This window comes from Larus michahellis, chromosome 4 (genome assembly GCF_964199755.1).
Source record: "Larus michahellis chromosome 4, bLarMic1.1, whole genome shotgun sequence".
NCBI lineage: Eukaryota > Metazoa > Chordata > Aves > Charadriiformes > Laridae > Larus > Larus michahellis.
The window spans coordinates 39,833,402-39,847,865 of record NC_133899.1 but is presented as its reverse complement, the minus strand read 5'-3'; the positions used below and the strand labels follow the sequence as shown (position 1 = coordinate 39,847,865).

General features: G+C 37.8%; 1 protein-coding gene across 7 annotated transcripts in view; it reads left to right on the top strand.

Annotated features, from left to right (window-relative positions):
- Positions 1-14,464, top strand: part of UNC79 (unc-79 homolog, NALCN channel complex subunit) — a 112,796-nt gene that overhangs the window by 7,879 nt on the left and 90,453 nt on the right. For 6 of the 7 annotated variants that reach the window (XM_074584141.1, XM_074584140.1, XM_074584136.1 and 3 more), the window contains exons 3-8: positions 3,221-3,525; positions 7,053-7,223; positions 10,193-10,285; positions 11,592-11,647; positions 12,483-12,612; positions 14,132-14,196. In XM_074584141.1, coding sequence (XP_074440242.1) covers positions 3,221-3,525; positions 7,053-7,223; positions 10,193-10,285; positions 11,592-11,647; positions 12,483-12,612; positions 14,132-14,196 — 820 coding nt within the window. The remainder of the gene's footprint in view (positions 1-3,220; positions 3,526-7,052; positions 7,224-10,192; positions 10,286-11,591; positions 11,648-12,482; positions 12,613-14,131; positions 14,197-14,464) is intronic. The other variant, XM_074584139.1, reaches the window with a different exon arrangement.

Here is a 14,464-nt window from a genome sequence, read left to right as displayed (position 1 = left end):
CCTTGCAGCTGAATTATTTTAGGACAAACATTTCTTGGTGAACTTAGGTAGTCATAGGAATAATGGAGGAATAGTGATTAGTCAGAGAAATTCCATATGATGACTAGGTTCTAAGGTGTAGCTTTTACTGTTTATTATACTTTTTACCTTTCCTTGTTATGAACACATTGACTGTGTTCTTTTCCGTGGGGCATACCCACGGTTTTGGATCACATTCATATCTGGTGTCATTCTGCTAGCGATAGTTGGATTGCACAAGGGATTAATTTCCTCCTTTGCTCTGTACATAGCCTCAATAAATCACAAGCTCAAGGGTGGGGGGGAAATGATGTGGAATGGCTGAAAAAAATTAAATTCCTTTTTTCTATGAACAAACATCACATAAAATCACCATACACAACGCATAGCACATTGATTCATTTAGTTCTTCCTTAATTTTCTCTTTGGGCAAAAGCATTTCTTTACGTTACAGCATGAATTTGTTTCATGCCCTGCTCATTTTCAGTGTTTTCTCCCTCATTTGAGGAATGATCTAAGATTTAATAAACATCTTGCTGAACAGCTCATTCTTTCACATTTTCTTGGAGAAAATTCTCCATATGTATTTCTAAGTAAAATGTTTCACATAAAGACTAGTTATAAATGCCTGGTGGCTAATTAATGGTCAAGCTTGTTTTGCTGCCTTGGCGAGATGCAGTTCTCTTGTAGGCATTTTAGGAAACCTTTCCTGGAAGGCAGTAATTTTGGGATAGATTTGCAGTGAAGATGTACAAATCTTGAAACAAGCCCTGGTAGTTTTGTCACTTGTCACAGAGCAAGTTTGTTGTGGGGTTATGATCTGCAGATGCTCCAGGTTCTCAGTACTTGGTTTGAGCAGAAACAGGAGCAAACCACAATTCTTGTATCTTGGTCCTAGGGGACTGCCTAGATTTTCAATTTTGACACTTTTGTTTATTGCTTTTAAAACATATGGGTCAGGCAAAGCCTGGGTCTGGAAGTTTGGGTTTTTTTTCCTAAATTTAGTGTGGTTGCAGCTGGAATTTAGATACAGCCTCATTGCTGTTTCTGAAGTGAACAGAAGGATGCCCTGATCAAGGTACAAGATGGTGTGCTTTGGCCTCTTATCCATAGATGAGCCATAGCTACGTGTTAAAAGGAAGGGAAGCCTGTAGTGTAAGCTCTCCATCACTGCCTTACGCTTTCCAAAGCAAGGATTAATTAATACAGTAATATCCTTTCTGGAAATAAGTGCGCTTGAAGTGATGCGTTGGCAAGTAAAGGGATGGGTAATTGGTATCATCTGTTGGTAGACAGAGAAGAAATATAATTTAGTACCTTTATGTCTCTAAACATGAGCTGCGAAGTATGGCAAATGAACATCAAGCAAATGAAAAGGAATCAGCACTCTCTGATCATTTTTTTTTAAAGTTATACTAGATCTTAGGTGATTTTCTGATACAATTTCATAAACACTGTCATGACAGTCACCATGTTTTACTGGACATTGGGTAACAGAAACCAAAATAATCTGCCAAATATGTAAGGCACAATAAAAAAGGAAAAAAAAAAAAAGTAATTTCTTAAAACAGACTATGTCTGCCATCTCTGACTGCAAATGTGATATGATAGTAGCCACTTGGCATAGAACTGTACTTGTAAAAGTGTTTTATATATATGGCAAATAAATTACACTTCTCTTATAAGCACCTTAGCAAGAGTTTAGCTTGTGTAAATTGTTGAATTGACTTGTGAGATAAGATATATCTGTGCTAAGGTGATAATACAATAGGGATTTCTGTATTGTTAAAGAGGACAGAGGTTTCCAGGAGTGCTCCCTCTTGACATAACTCTGTTTTCATTAGTCAGTGGAAACTTTAATGCCACTGACTTGTATTTTATAAGTTTTAACACTGACTTTGGGAACACAGTTAAATCAACAGCAGCTGCTTTTGGAAATCCCAACCACTGAGAGGTGCAAAATGTGCTTTAAAAAAAAAAAAAGCATTGTGTGTGGTTTAATATATTTAAAAGATGTATTATATTTTATAGGCACATATGGAGGTTATGAACTAACCCTATAATTGCCTGATAACTAAAATATAACACTGCTTAAGTAAAAATTTATTTCTATTTAAAATAGTGGGGTTTATTTTTTTTAATAAATTAGATTAACATGTTTACAATCATGTACAACATTCTTAAAACGACATAACAAGCTGGTTGACGTATAGCCTCTATTTTGATTCCCACTAAATCCTTTTTATTTTTTGAAATTATCTCTCCTTTAGTTTATAGTGAGTTTTGTTGAATAATAACGTAAGTAACAGCAGGAATGTATGGTAACATACTGTCTGATCTGCAGTTACGTAATTGGTCTTGCTTGCTTAGCCCTTAGATTTTTGAAGGTAACTATTTACCCAAGGAGTGTTTGTATTCATAAAGTAAAGTGTTTCCTCCCTAAACATGGGCAAAATTATAAACACACATAAACAACCATTACCATTAGCTCACAAACATATGCTAAAGACCATCTACTATATATTATTTTATAACTTTTCCAAATGTAGTTTAGTTAACATTTTAGAAATATTATATTATTTCTAAATCCATGTGCCTGTTTAAACTTCATTATCTCAAATGATACTGAGTGGTCATGAAACAGTATCATAAAATACATACAGACATTATTTTAATGCAATAAACATGTGATTTTTAAGACTATCTTAACAAACACACATGTTTATTCTTTGCTAAAACATGTTTCTGCAAGTGCCACACCTATATTTTGCATGTTTTCAGTCAGTTGGTTCAAAAGATTATAGGGGGGAAAAAATAAATCTCTCAAAATCTCAGAGCAAAATACCAGCCTCTTTTGACACAGCTGTTTTTCCATAGCGAACACTTTTAATTCTCAGAATTTTTCTTAACTGTGAAACATGGGTAGGGCACTGAAACATGCATTTTTATATTTTTGCTCCTTATGAACCAGATAACACATGAGATGCAATGAAACTTTCCTAGATGACAATTTTTAATTCTCTTACCTTGAAGCATGAAAGTAAATGGTTGCTAGATTTGTAGACACACTGGTTTCGGTAGCGATTGCATCTTATGTGGGATGTATCTGGTGTTTTATTATTTGTTTTATAGTGTCATTTCAATGTAATGTGCTGTTCTTTGTGTCTTTGTTGTCTCTTTTTTTTCTTTGTCCCCCCAACAGCATTTTGTCCCGCACAGGGAAGAAGGAGAATCAAGATGCCTCCAATTTGACAGTGCCCATGACCATGTGTCTTTTTCCTGTGCCATTCCCACTCACCCCATCTCTAAGACCACAGGTCAGTTCCATCAACCCTACTGTTACTCGCTCCCTCCTTTACAGCGTCCTGCGAGATGCTCCATCTGAACGTGGCCAGCAAAGTCGTGATGCTCAGTTATCAGACTACCCATCTTTGGACTATCAAGGACTTTACGTGACACTGGTGACACTGCTGGATCTAGTTCCCTTGCTACAACATGGTCAACATGGTAAGCAGGCCCTTGAACCCTTGCAGTACGCTTAACTTCAGTGCTGTGAATCCATGAGTGATGCATAAATGCAGTTGAAGAGGTGGGCCTAAACTGACCTGTATCTGGAATTCAAATCTCCTGGGATGCGTTTATATCCAAGTGTTTGGTTTGACTTTCTTAAATAAAAGATGTTTTTTTGCTAACTCTGGATTTGGGTTTCAATTCTGAGGTTGTCTGATTTCTAGTGATATGCTGGTGGTATGTAACTAAAATACAATGGTATGTAACAAAAATAATACAGATGGGTCTAAAAAAATCTGGATTTTGAATTTGAATCTGCTGGGATATCTTCAGACCGGTCTCTTTGGGGTGGCTCTCTTAAAAGGGCAAAAATTGCTTGCAAATGTATATCTGGCCTATAATGAATATGCAGATTGAGTGTTTTGGTGAAGGTCCATCTCTAAACAGAATGTAGTATACATTTAATTGAAGAAAAAACGTGGTAATGGTGATTTGAGATGGTTTTAAAATGTTCCTGGGTAAAAAGATAGCAATATCTGTGTCTGACTTACAGAAAAGCCGTATATTCTTGTGTTTTGAATCAGTTAATCACAAAGGTTTTTTGTGACTCTATTGTATTTATATTGTTTTCCCTCAAGTTCTGCACACGTCTGGCTTGTTAGTCTGTAGCTTTCCATACTGGGATTCAGGAGCCCAGTGTTCTCCCTGTGTTACAGAAGCCAAATACTAATTTTCACCATGGTATCGGGGTGTATTACTCACATAGTTCGGTATAGAAAGATTGTTGTCAATCTGATAAACTGCGGAAATTCTTTAGGATGAAATTGTTTCTGTTAAATGCTGAATTTCATTTGTGTTGGCAGCAGCATGTTTTGAATCAAACACTACTGCGCTAGGAAATGGTATGATCATGTAAGAGCAGGGCTGCTAGCAAATTATAGACTCGTCGACTTAACTTCAGTTTCTGGAAATGGTGGAGTTAATTATCAAAACAATCTTTTTCTAAATAGAATCATAGAATGGTTTGGGTTAGAAGGGACCTTAAAGATCATCTAATTCTAACTCCCCTGCCGTGGGCAGGGACACCTCCCACTAGACCAGGTTGCTCAAAGCCCCATCCAGCCTGGCCTTGAAAGCCTCCAGATAACATGGTGATAATTAACAAGCAATGGAGACCTGTAAAGAACAAATAACATCGAGCAAACATAATTTCTTTTATGGCAGCACAATGGCTCTCCTGGTGGGGTTTTCTTGTCCTCAGTGAAACTTCTGTTGCTGTGTCACTTGACATCCTGATAGGCAATCTGGGACATATGGTCCCCACTTAAGTGAGGAAGACACTCCAGGAGTAATTACCAGTGGCTCTTGTCAGCTGGAAGGGTATACCAAGTGTGAATCTTACAGGAGCCTGTGCTGGGTCTAGTGTTATTAAATATTTAAATTTTTTTACTTGGCTGATACAATGAGAGAACACTTTGAATTGCAGGTGTTGTCAAGATGTCCTTTGTGTGAAAGGTATCAGAATTAAAACAACCTTGGCAAATCGAAACATCTTCAAAGGAGAAATGTAAAATACTATGTTTAAGCAGGAGAAATCAAAGGCAGAAAAGAAATGGGGGAAATACTAGCTTGAAAACCATACCGCAGAGATCTAGATGTTACATTAGATGAGATACAGACCATAATTTACTAATATATTAGTATTATTCTAGCAATATGTAAACAGGTGCTTTGTGTATGAGACATCCTAAGCATTTTGATTACCATTCTAACATCCCTAACAAGGCCTCAGCTGGAGTAATATTTTCAGATTTGTCCATCTGGCTTCAAGGAAGACATGGACCGTTTGGGAGGAGTCCAGGAAAAAAAAGCAAGGATGATTTGAGGTCTAGGAAATGTGAACAGTGAGGAAAAACGGAAAGAACTTGGTTTGTCTAGGTTACAGAAAAATGGAAGGGAGACATGATTATCATAAACAAATATGTAAAGGCTGCTGCAAGGAGAAATAAAATAAATCAAACTATTTGTGGTTACAGTTGATCAGGATAAGAACTGCAGCAATGGATTTTTTTTTTTTTTTTTTTTTTAAAAAGACCTTTTTCCTATAAAGATAGTCAAACATTAGGATGAATTGCCAGGAGAAGTAGTGACCTGTCTTGTGAACTTTTAAGAATAGTTTAGATAAATATCTGCCAGGAATAATTTGGTTGACTCATACTTGGGGCAAGGGGAGGTCACTTGCTATTTGCTGTGGTTCTGTGTACAGAGAATTAAATTTTGCAATACAACTTGTTATTTGTTTTTCCCTCAGTTTAGCATCTGATTAAAAGCAATATATATATATATTTTTTTTTTAATCAGAACGATCAATGTTGTTTGGGTAAGTACAACTGGTGTGCTAGGCGGTTCTGAGCTTTGGTCCAATTGGATTATACAAAACTCTCAAGGCTTAGCTGGTAACTGCGTATTGCAAGAGTGAAATGCTCTCTAGCATTAATGGGAGACCCTTGCATAGAAGACTTGCCAGAACCACTGAAATGGAGTGCTAATTTTAATTCTTACTATGACTCATGATGTTTACAGCAACAGATCCCTGAGCACTTTACAGAGGCAGTTTTAAATCATCCTAGTTGTACAGATGAGACTGAAGGCCTGTGTAACATACTAAAGGTTACAGAGTGAGTAACAAAAAGAACCCCTCTCGTGCAGGGGAAAGGCCTCCTGATGTGTTGGGATCATCAAACAAGTTCAAACTTGGGGTTCATTGAGTGCCCTAACCTTTCTCAGAAGGTTCTTGGCCTCAGTTCAATTCCTCATTTGGAAGAGGGTATAAAGATGCCACAGTGCCCAGATACGCAATAACCTATCCCTTCCCTTTGGATCTTGAAATGTTGCACATTTCTTATTACCCCTTCCAAAGAGTTATTATATAATTAATTAGAGTAAGTATGGAAATTCTTGATAAATATATTTTTCCTTTTAATCCTTGGCCATTTTTTGCCTCAGTGGCAAACGAGATCCATCACATGTTTGAAAAATACAGTGATGCTTCCTGTAGTCTTGTTGTGGGGGGGAACTTTGTAACTCTCTTGAGGGTAATTAAGATCAAAATCTTATTTTTCTATGGCTGATAAAGACTAGAATGCTTTTTGCAGAAGCAGGCTTTTTAATACCAAAGTGCATATCAAATTCTAATTACATCTCTGCTTAAATGCAGGCTGCTGTATATTAATCACTGTGTGATTAAAATCAACATTGATTTTAATCAATGATTTTACTGTAGTATTTGTATTCCCTCCAAACTCTTCTGAGTACTGTTGAACAGCCATTTACCTCTCTTTTAGGAGGGTCTTGAAAGTAATGGGTGAAGTCTCTTATCTATAGTGATTAACTTCACAGATTACTTTGAAGAGAAAACTTGAATTTAAATTAGTATTTTTTATAGTTTTGTAAAGTAAAAAGTACATAGTCATAATTATTTTTCCATTATAATGATTCTGTATTTATTTCATTTTATTCAACAGATCTTGGGCAGTCAATTTTTTACACTACTACATGCTTACTTCCTTTTCTCAATGATGATATTTTGAGTACTTTACCCTATACAATGATTTCAACACTAGCTACCTTTCCTCCATTTCTGCACAAGGATATTATAGAGTATCTCAGCACATCTTTTCTGCCTATGGCTATATGTAAGTAAAACTGATTCTAGTATTGTTATGTCTCAGAAAACGTGGTGCACTGCTATAATAGTACCAGACTGTAGGAGTCAAAAGTTTGATTGGTCATAGAATTGTAGTGGGACATCAATCTATTGTATGTATATATGTAAAATAATTCAATGTGACTATTTTTTGAAGGGAAATAATTCTATAACTTTTATTTATTTATTATGCTCTGTTACTATGTGAATTCTTCCTGAATTTAAAGGGTGAAGTTTAGCTTCTTTAAGAAAGATGCTGTTGTCAGAGTTGTAGAACTTTTGGTGCCAGCAGTGGGAGTTTTGAATACAGAGTCAATGGACAAACTGATCCTGGGACCATAGATACAATAGCAACATGCATCATTTTTGCATCTGGACTAAATCTGCATGTACAAGAATGACTCTTCTTAATGTAGAGATGTTGTGATGAATTTCCAGTTTTTCTCCCTCCCTCTCTTCTTGGCATTTTCTCTTTAACTTCTGTACTAAATAGCTGCTCCTGTAATGTCTCCTATCCATAAGTGTTAAGACTGAATCTGACAGTGCCTGCCTTTTTATCTCTTGCTTTCTTCCCCCCCCACCCCCGCAAACGTGTCACGTAATTACATAATGTCATATTCCCTGCAGAATGTGAATCCTGAGGTGTGTTCGGAATGGTTGTCTGTGTACCTGATAAAAAGCTTCGTGGGATTTCAGTAGTAGTGAGAAATATAACCATGTTCTGCAGATGTAAGCGCTAGACTCAATATTAAAAGTCAGTTTTAACCAACGAGCCTTTTACTTTGTGGGTGATCAAACAGTGGAACAGTTTGCCAGAGGGGTTGCAGCTTCTTTATCCTAGCAGATGCTCAAAACACAGCTGGACAAAGACCTGAGTACCTGGTCTAGTTGGCCTGTCTTTGAGCAGGAGGGTTGTACAAAGATGATCTTCAGAGGTCTCTTCTGACATCAGTCACCCCGTGATTCTAAGAGAATGTCTCGTCCTTATCTGTATTCCAGTCCTTTATGGAAAAATATAACAACATTGTACAGAGATCAACACTATGTCATTTCAGCATGTAGAAGGTGCTGTTAGAACATGGGAAGAAGCATGGTCCAGTGTTTTGAAATTAAGATTTTACAGAAGTTTATGATGTACGTTTTCTGGCTCTACCAGTCAGTGATCTTGGAGAAATCCCTTAGCTTTTCTGTACCTCAGTTTACCCTTGTAAGACATTACAATTATGTTTTCTTTGTTATCTTTGACAGGTCTAATAACAGTATGCAAATGAAAATTACTAAGATATATTTAATGCATATGTGCAGTAGGTCCTTTTTGGGTTAAGAACAGAATGTTGCATAAAACTCCTTTTTCTTCCATTACTGTTACCTGTTAAAGAACAGCTGATGTAGGTGGCTTATCCTTTCCTGTCCATCTTCAGATCTGTAAAATTGTTCTCCAAAACAACTGATTGAGCCAAATCCTTAGTTTTTACTTAAATATGTACTATTGCCCAACTGCCCTTGGCAGAGACTGCATTCATGTAGAGCATGGGACCAACCTTTGTCATGCTGCCTTTTTCCTCAAACAGTTTTGGTTTGATCTCTGTATGAAATCAGTCTGCTGCTCATTAAATTTGGATTCTAGTACTGTGTCCTACTTTTGTGCTGATGGCCACATTTGATTAGAGCTGCTGAGTATTTTGCAATTTAAATCCATACAAATAGACCTTGCTGTAATAATCTGGGGGCTCTTATGTGTGTGGATGAGATTCAAAAAAGAATGAATGAAGTGCAGTGAAGAGAGCCATAATAATGTTGGGTCATGTGGAGAAGTACTGGATAGAGAAATTCCGTTTTCCCTTCCCTTCTTCCTTCCCAGACGAGTGCTCTTTTAATGGGTGTCCTAGTCTTTCCCCACTGGGAATGAAGTGCCCCTTTGCAAGGCGAATGCAGAACCTTTTCTTCCCCTAGTGTTCAGCTCTGACTCAGATCGAAAGGGAGGATTCAAGAGATTGTGTAAGCAGCTGGAGAGCCAGATTGGAGGGACGAAAGCATCTCAGTGAACGGGTAGCTACAGTTCTGTGCATCTATCGGTATTTGGGTCCTGGCAGCCAGGCTTGGGAAGGTGCTGTGAGTGAGGATGGGGAAGATCCACACCATATCTCTGCGTAGGAGGTTGCCTTCAAAGCCGTATTGCCATGTTATAGTTCAGCAAATTAACACCTACACTCTGCAGGGTTTTTCCAAGTGTACCATTTAATAGTAACCACTTTGTAGGAGACCAGAAGGAACTCTAGTCACTTCATGTGTGAGGTCAAAGTTACAACAGCTTAGCTGCATTTCAGTGCTACTATTTATCATTATCTTAGCATAGTTCACATAACAAGGAGGACTAATTTTTCTGGTATGTAGCTGTAACTTGAACTCATACCATGTGCTCCCTGGAATGTAATCTGTGCCATACACCAGCAGCCAGCACCTACCACCAGCCCCAACCCTTCATCAGTATACCTCAACAGCAGGCTTTCCATTTTTTCTTGTTTCTTTGCCTTCCACTTCCTCCTTGCCTTTCCTACAATCCAAGCCTCGGCTGCACTTGACTATGTAAGTGACATTCTTTTTACCAGTCTGTGGGTTCTGCAGGAGAGTGTCTGAGAAGATCACTGTCTGGCTAATGCGGCTCTGAGAATGTAATCTTACTGATCTGGAGAACCAGGTGTGCGCTCTGTGAATCAATATTCCTAGTCATGTTTATCTTCCAGCAGAAAAGGGATTTCACCCCTTCTGATACAGAATGTTTGTAGGATTTTTTAGGGTTTTTTGTTTGGTGTGTTTTTTTTTTTTTTTTAAACAATGTGGTACTTTGGAAATCTTATTTGCATCAGTTGAAATGAGTTATATGCTGTTCTCGCCTTATTTTCCTTGTTATACAATAGAAAATGTTTTCTTTCTTTGTTTTCCCCCTTTTCTTTTAAGTGGGATCCTCAAAAAGAGAAGGTGTTCCAGCACATGTCAATCTGTCTGCATCATCAATGCTAATGATTGCAATGCAGTACACATCAAACCCAGGTACGTGTAAACATGCAACATGTTGTCATTCTCTAAAACTGTGTCATGAAGTACTGTGTCAAATCCAATCAGAAAAGTTCAGATGATGGGAAAAATTTGTCTCATCATCCAACACAGGATGAAAAATAAATGATTTTAGTCAAAACTGGAATTTCTGAGCATCATGCTTGAAGTAATCATTATGTAGGTAAGAGATCTCATTGTGATGAAGAAACAGAATTGGGCCCAGGATTGGAGACTCTGATCTACTCGTTTGACATCAGAAAATAGTGTTGATACAAAACATCGGTGTTGGAGAGAAATCGCTACTAACTTCGACTATAGAAATTCATAGTAACACTTTGTCTTATACTATGATTCATATCCCACCGAGTTCACAGCTGATACTGTTTTTTTTAAAGATGACAGATAATGCTGGCTGCAGACTCAATTATAATGAATTTAAATGTAATTATAAGTATCTAAACACAAGGCCATTCTCTCTCACTGTGGCACAATCCCAGTTAAATCAGTGGGATATCATAACCAAATTGAAAGAAAATTAAACCTGAGGGAGCTGTTACATTACATGATAATAAAGTATCTCCTGCTTTATGCAGGTGGGTAGATATTGTGTGGGGGAAGGAACCCCACACTGCAGTATGTGTGTGAGAAGTGTCGCATCTTGCTCACGTAGTTCACAGTAGTAAATAAAAGCAGCATACCGTTTTTGAAAGCTACTAGCACAAGTTAGTTTTTTTTTTTTTTAGGAAACATTCTATTGTTGTGAATTCCATGTTCCAGCCATCTGAGGAAATTTTGCCCTGTGGTTTTTGGGAAGTCAGACATGTAAAGTAGTTCATTTGGCTCTTGTGTGTGTTTGATGCAGAGTGGCTCCTATAGCCTTTGGTATACCTAGGAATAATGTGTTGTTCCATGCGACTTCCATTGCTGCCTCAAGGTGAATGACAAGATACTCATTTACAGCTTTACATTGTGCCAGAGGGACAAAATTTAAGTGAATTAGCAGGTATTCTTAAACTAGATGTGTTTGAAAAAGATCTCCGTTGCTGTGTAAAAAGCTGTACACTCATAATACTCATCTTACTGCATTCCTTGACAGAAACAAGTTACTAATATTTAGTTTCTAATCTTTTGTGATGACTCTCAGGGGAATGATTCTTTAGCAAACCCTTTAAAATAAGAAGTAATTAAATGAGGTTTAGAGTTTAGGATGGACTAAGCAAGGCCAATCACCTAATTACGTCACTTCTGTAACTTGAGTTTCCATTTCAGTATTATGTCCATACTGTCTTTTCTTTCTCAGTGTATCACTGCCAATTATTGGAATGCCTCATGAAATATAAGCAAGAAGTATGGAAAGTAAGTTTATGATCATACATGCTTTGTGGAAATGACTGTATTTGGATAGTAATGAAAACCAGATGGCTTGAAAATTGAACTGACTGTATGCCAAGAAGTTATAAATGATCTTTATACCCAATTCTCCTTCTGGATTATGGGGAGGGAGTTCCCTCTAACTTTTAGTTTACAGAAGCAGCTTTGTGTTTTATAGAGCAGAGCTCCATTTTGTAAATACTGGTTTCTTCTCCCAAGTAACAGGCAATAGGACAAGAGAAAGCAGCCTCAAGTTGTGCCAGGGGAGGTGTAGACTGGATATTAGGAAAAATTTTTACACTGAAAGGGTTATTAAGCATTGGAACAGGCTGCCCAGGGAAGCGGTTGAGGCACCATCCCTGGAGGTATTTAAAAGATAGGTAGATGTAGTGCTTAGAGATATGATTTAGTGATGTTTTTTGTCAGAGTTATGTTGATGGTTGGACTCGATCTGAAAGGTCCCTTCCAACATAGGCAATTCTATGATTCTATGGTTGTGGCTGCAATTAATAGAAATTTCAATAACCACCAATCTCAGTTCATGAGGGGCTGGCTAGACAGAGGCTTCATTTGCTATATGTTAGTGTACTATGTGGGGTGGGTGGTAGCTGTTGGATGCTCTGATCAAACTCAGAAGCCAGTTGTGAATATATTGAAGTTATTCATCTAATCTACTTGTAAGAGTATGCAAAGGATGTTTGGTAGGGCACAAAATGTATATATTTTTTGTGCGTATGTATCTTTGTGAACGCAAGTAATGTGTATTGAATTGTGTTTTGTTATCTTGCAAAATAAACATTTTGTACATGTCTTTCCTTAGGATTTGCTATATGTGATAGCCTATGGACCATCTCAAGTTAAACCTCCAGCGGTACAAATGTTATTTCACTATTGGCCCAATTTGAAACCCCCTGGGGCAATCAGTGAGTACAGAGGACTGCAGTACACAGGTCAGTGCTGCTGGTTTTGTATAAGCCAAAATAAATATAAAGGAAATGATCAGGAGTGTGTTAATATCACATATTTACAGTTCTACGATGTGTTTTGAAATATTTTGTTCCATAAGTTGGTACTTTCTTAAGTATATACAATATCCATTTCTCTGTATTTTCAAAAGATGTTATGAAAAATAAAAACTGTGATTGTGGTCACTAAATATATTGTTACTCCCAGTACTAACTAAACCAGAACAGGAGAAGAAATAAATACAGCGTTCCAAATGGTCTGTGAAACTGCCTTCTTGGCCTCACAAGGGTTCTGGCTTATGTTCCTTTCAATTACTCCTTTGGTTGCTTTTGTTGTGCCAGCTGCTATCGCTGCTGCTGTTGCTAAGGCTCCTTATCTGGCTGTTACTGTCAAAAAAAAAAAGTCAGGTGGTGTCAGGTGCAGTCAGTATAATGGATAAGTGCTCAAGGCTGACTATAGGGTGAAAATGAGAAAGCCAACAACGCAGCTGGAGCCGAGTAGGCGGATGGTACAAAGTCCTCTGTCCACGAGACTCCCCAGTGATACTGATGGGATTGTGCTTCTACAGTGGGGGCTGTCCAGCAGCAGTTCATTACTTGCTTTTCCTGCTTGCCCGTCTCAACCTGTTTCAAATAATCTCTGTCATATGGGTTATGTTTTCTTCACTTCTAAAATTTCTGGACCAGAATGCAACTCTTTAATTAAAAAAAAAAAAAAAAGAAGGATTGGAAGAGACCATAGAAGACCCCCTAGACCAACTCAAGTACATACTGAATGTTCCTGATACATGTTTGTCTGATCTGCTCTAAAGCCTTCCCTTGCAGGATTGATAGATTTCCTTGACTTTTTAATAAATCATTCTTGTACTGCTCCGTATCACTTCTTTCATGCAAGCAGGTCTGTAAACCTGTATGATATTCCATCTGAACCGTTAGCAGCACTGGGTAGACTGGAATCATTTTCCTATATAAAGATTTTCTGTTAGTGTATCGCAGAATGGGATGAGTATTATCAGCAGTTGCATGGCACTTTGACCTGAGGGCATTCTCTATAGCATCCAGGTGATGCCACTTGAACATACCTTTGTTGTTTACTTCTTGTCATTACAAAGCTAAGGCTCCTTCTGTGGATGGGCTGTTTTTTCTTTTTGCTTGGGAATGTTGCTGAATTTACTCTGCTACTCCTACCATTCTGCTTCTGAAGTGGAAGGATAATTAATGAATTCAAGGCATTGGTGAGATCAGAAAGGGTCTACAGCAGGGATGTGCGTGTGTTACTTTTTCCCCTTTTTCACTGAGTTCATGATTCATTTCATGATTGCATCCAAAACAAATCAGTAGGCATGTATATTCTAGGTTGTTTATTGTAATTATTAGGTTTCCTGAGGAATGGCTAGGTCTTCTCTCATATTTGTATAGTACTTAGCACAAGAGGATCTTGTGATTACAAAGAATGTAAGTGTATTTTCTCCATTTATTAATCAGCTGTGTTTTGGTTTTGCAGCCTGGAATCCTATTCATTGCCAGCACATTGAATGCCATAATGCGATTAACAAACCAGCTGTGAAGGTACTGCTATTTCTTCGGGGGTCAAACCCAACTATCTGGGGGGTGGGAGGTTGCACTTTGACACCAGCCATGTGCTCTGGTCATGTGCAAGTGACCAAGGGCAGGATCTAAGGTAACAGTAAGGCCTGTCGGGGCCAAGGGGGCCAGAACTTTGTGAATATGTTCTTTGGCTGCCTAAAGAAAGATGGGATATTTCCTCCAACTACAGTGGGCCAAGTCTTGATGTTAAATGTGAGGATGGTTGCAAAGCACTTAATAAAATTCTAAG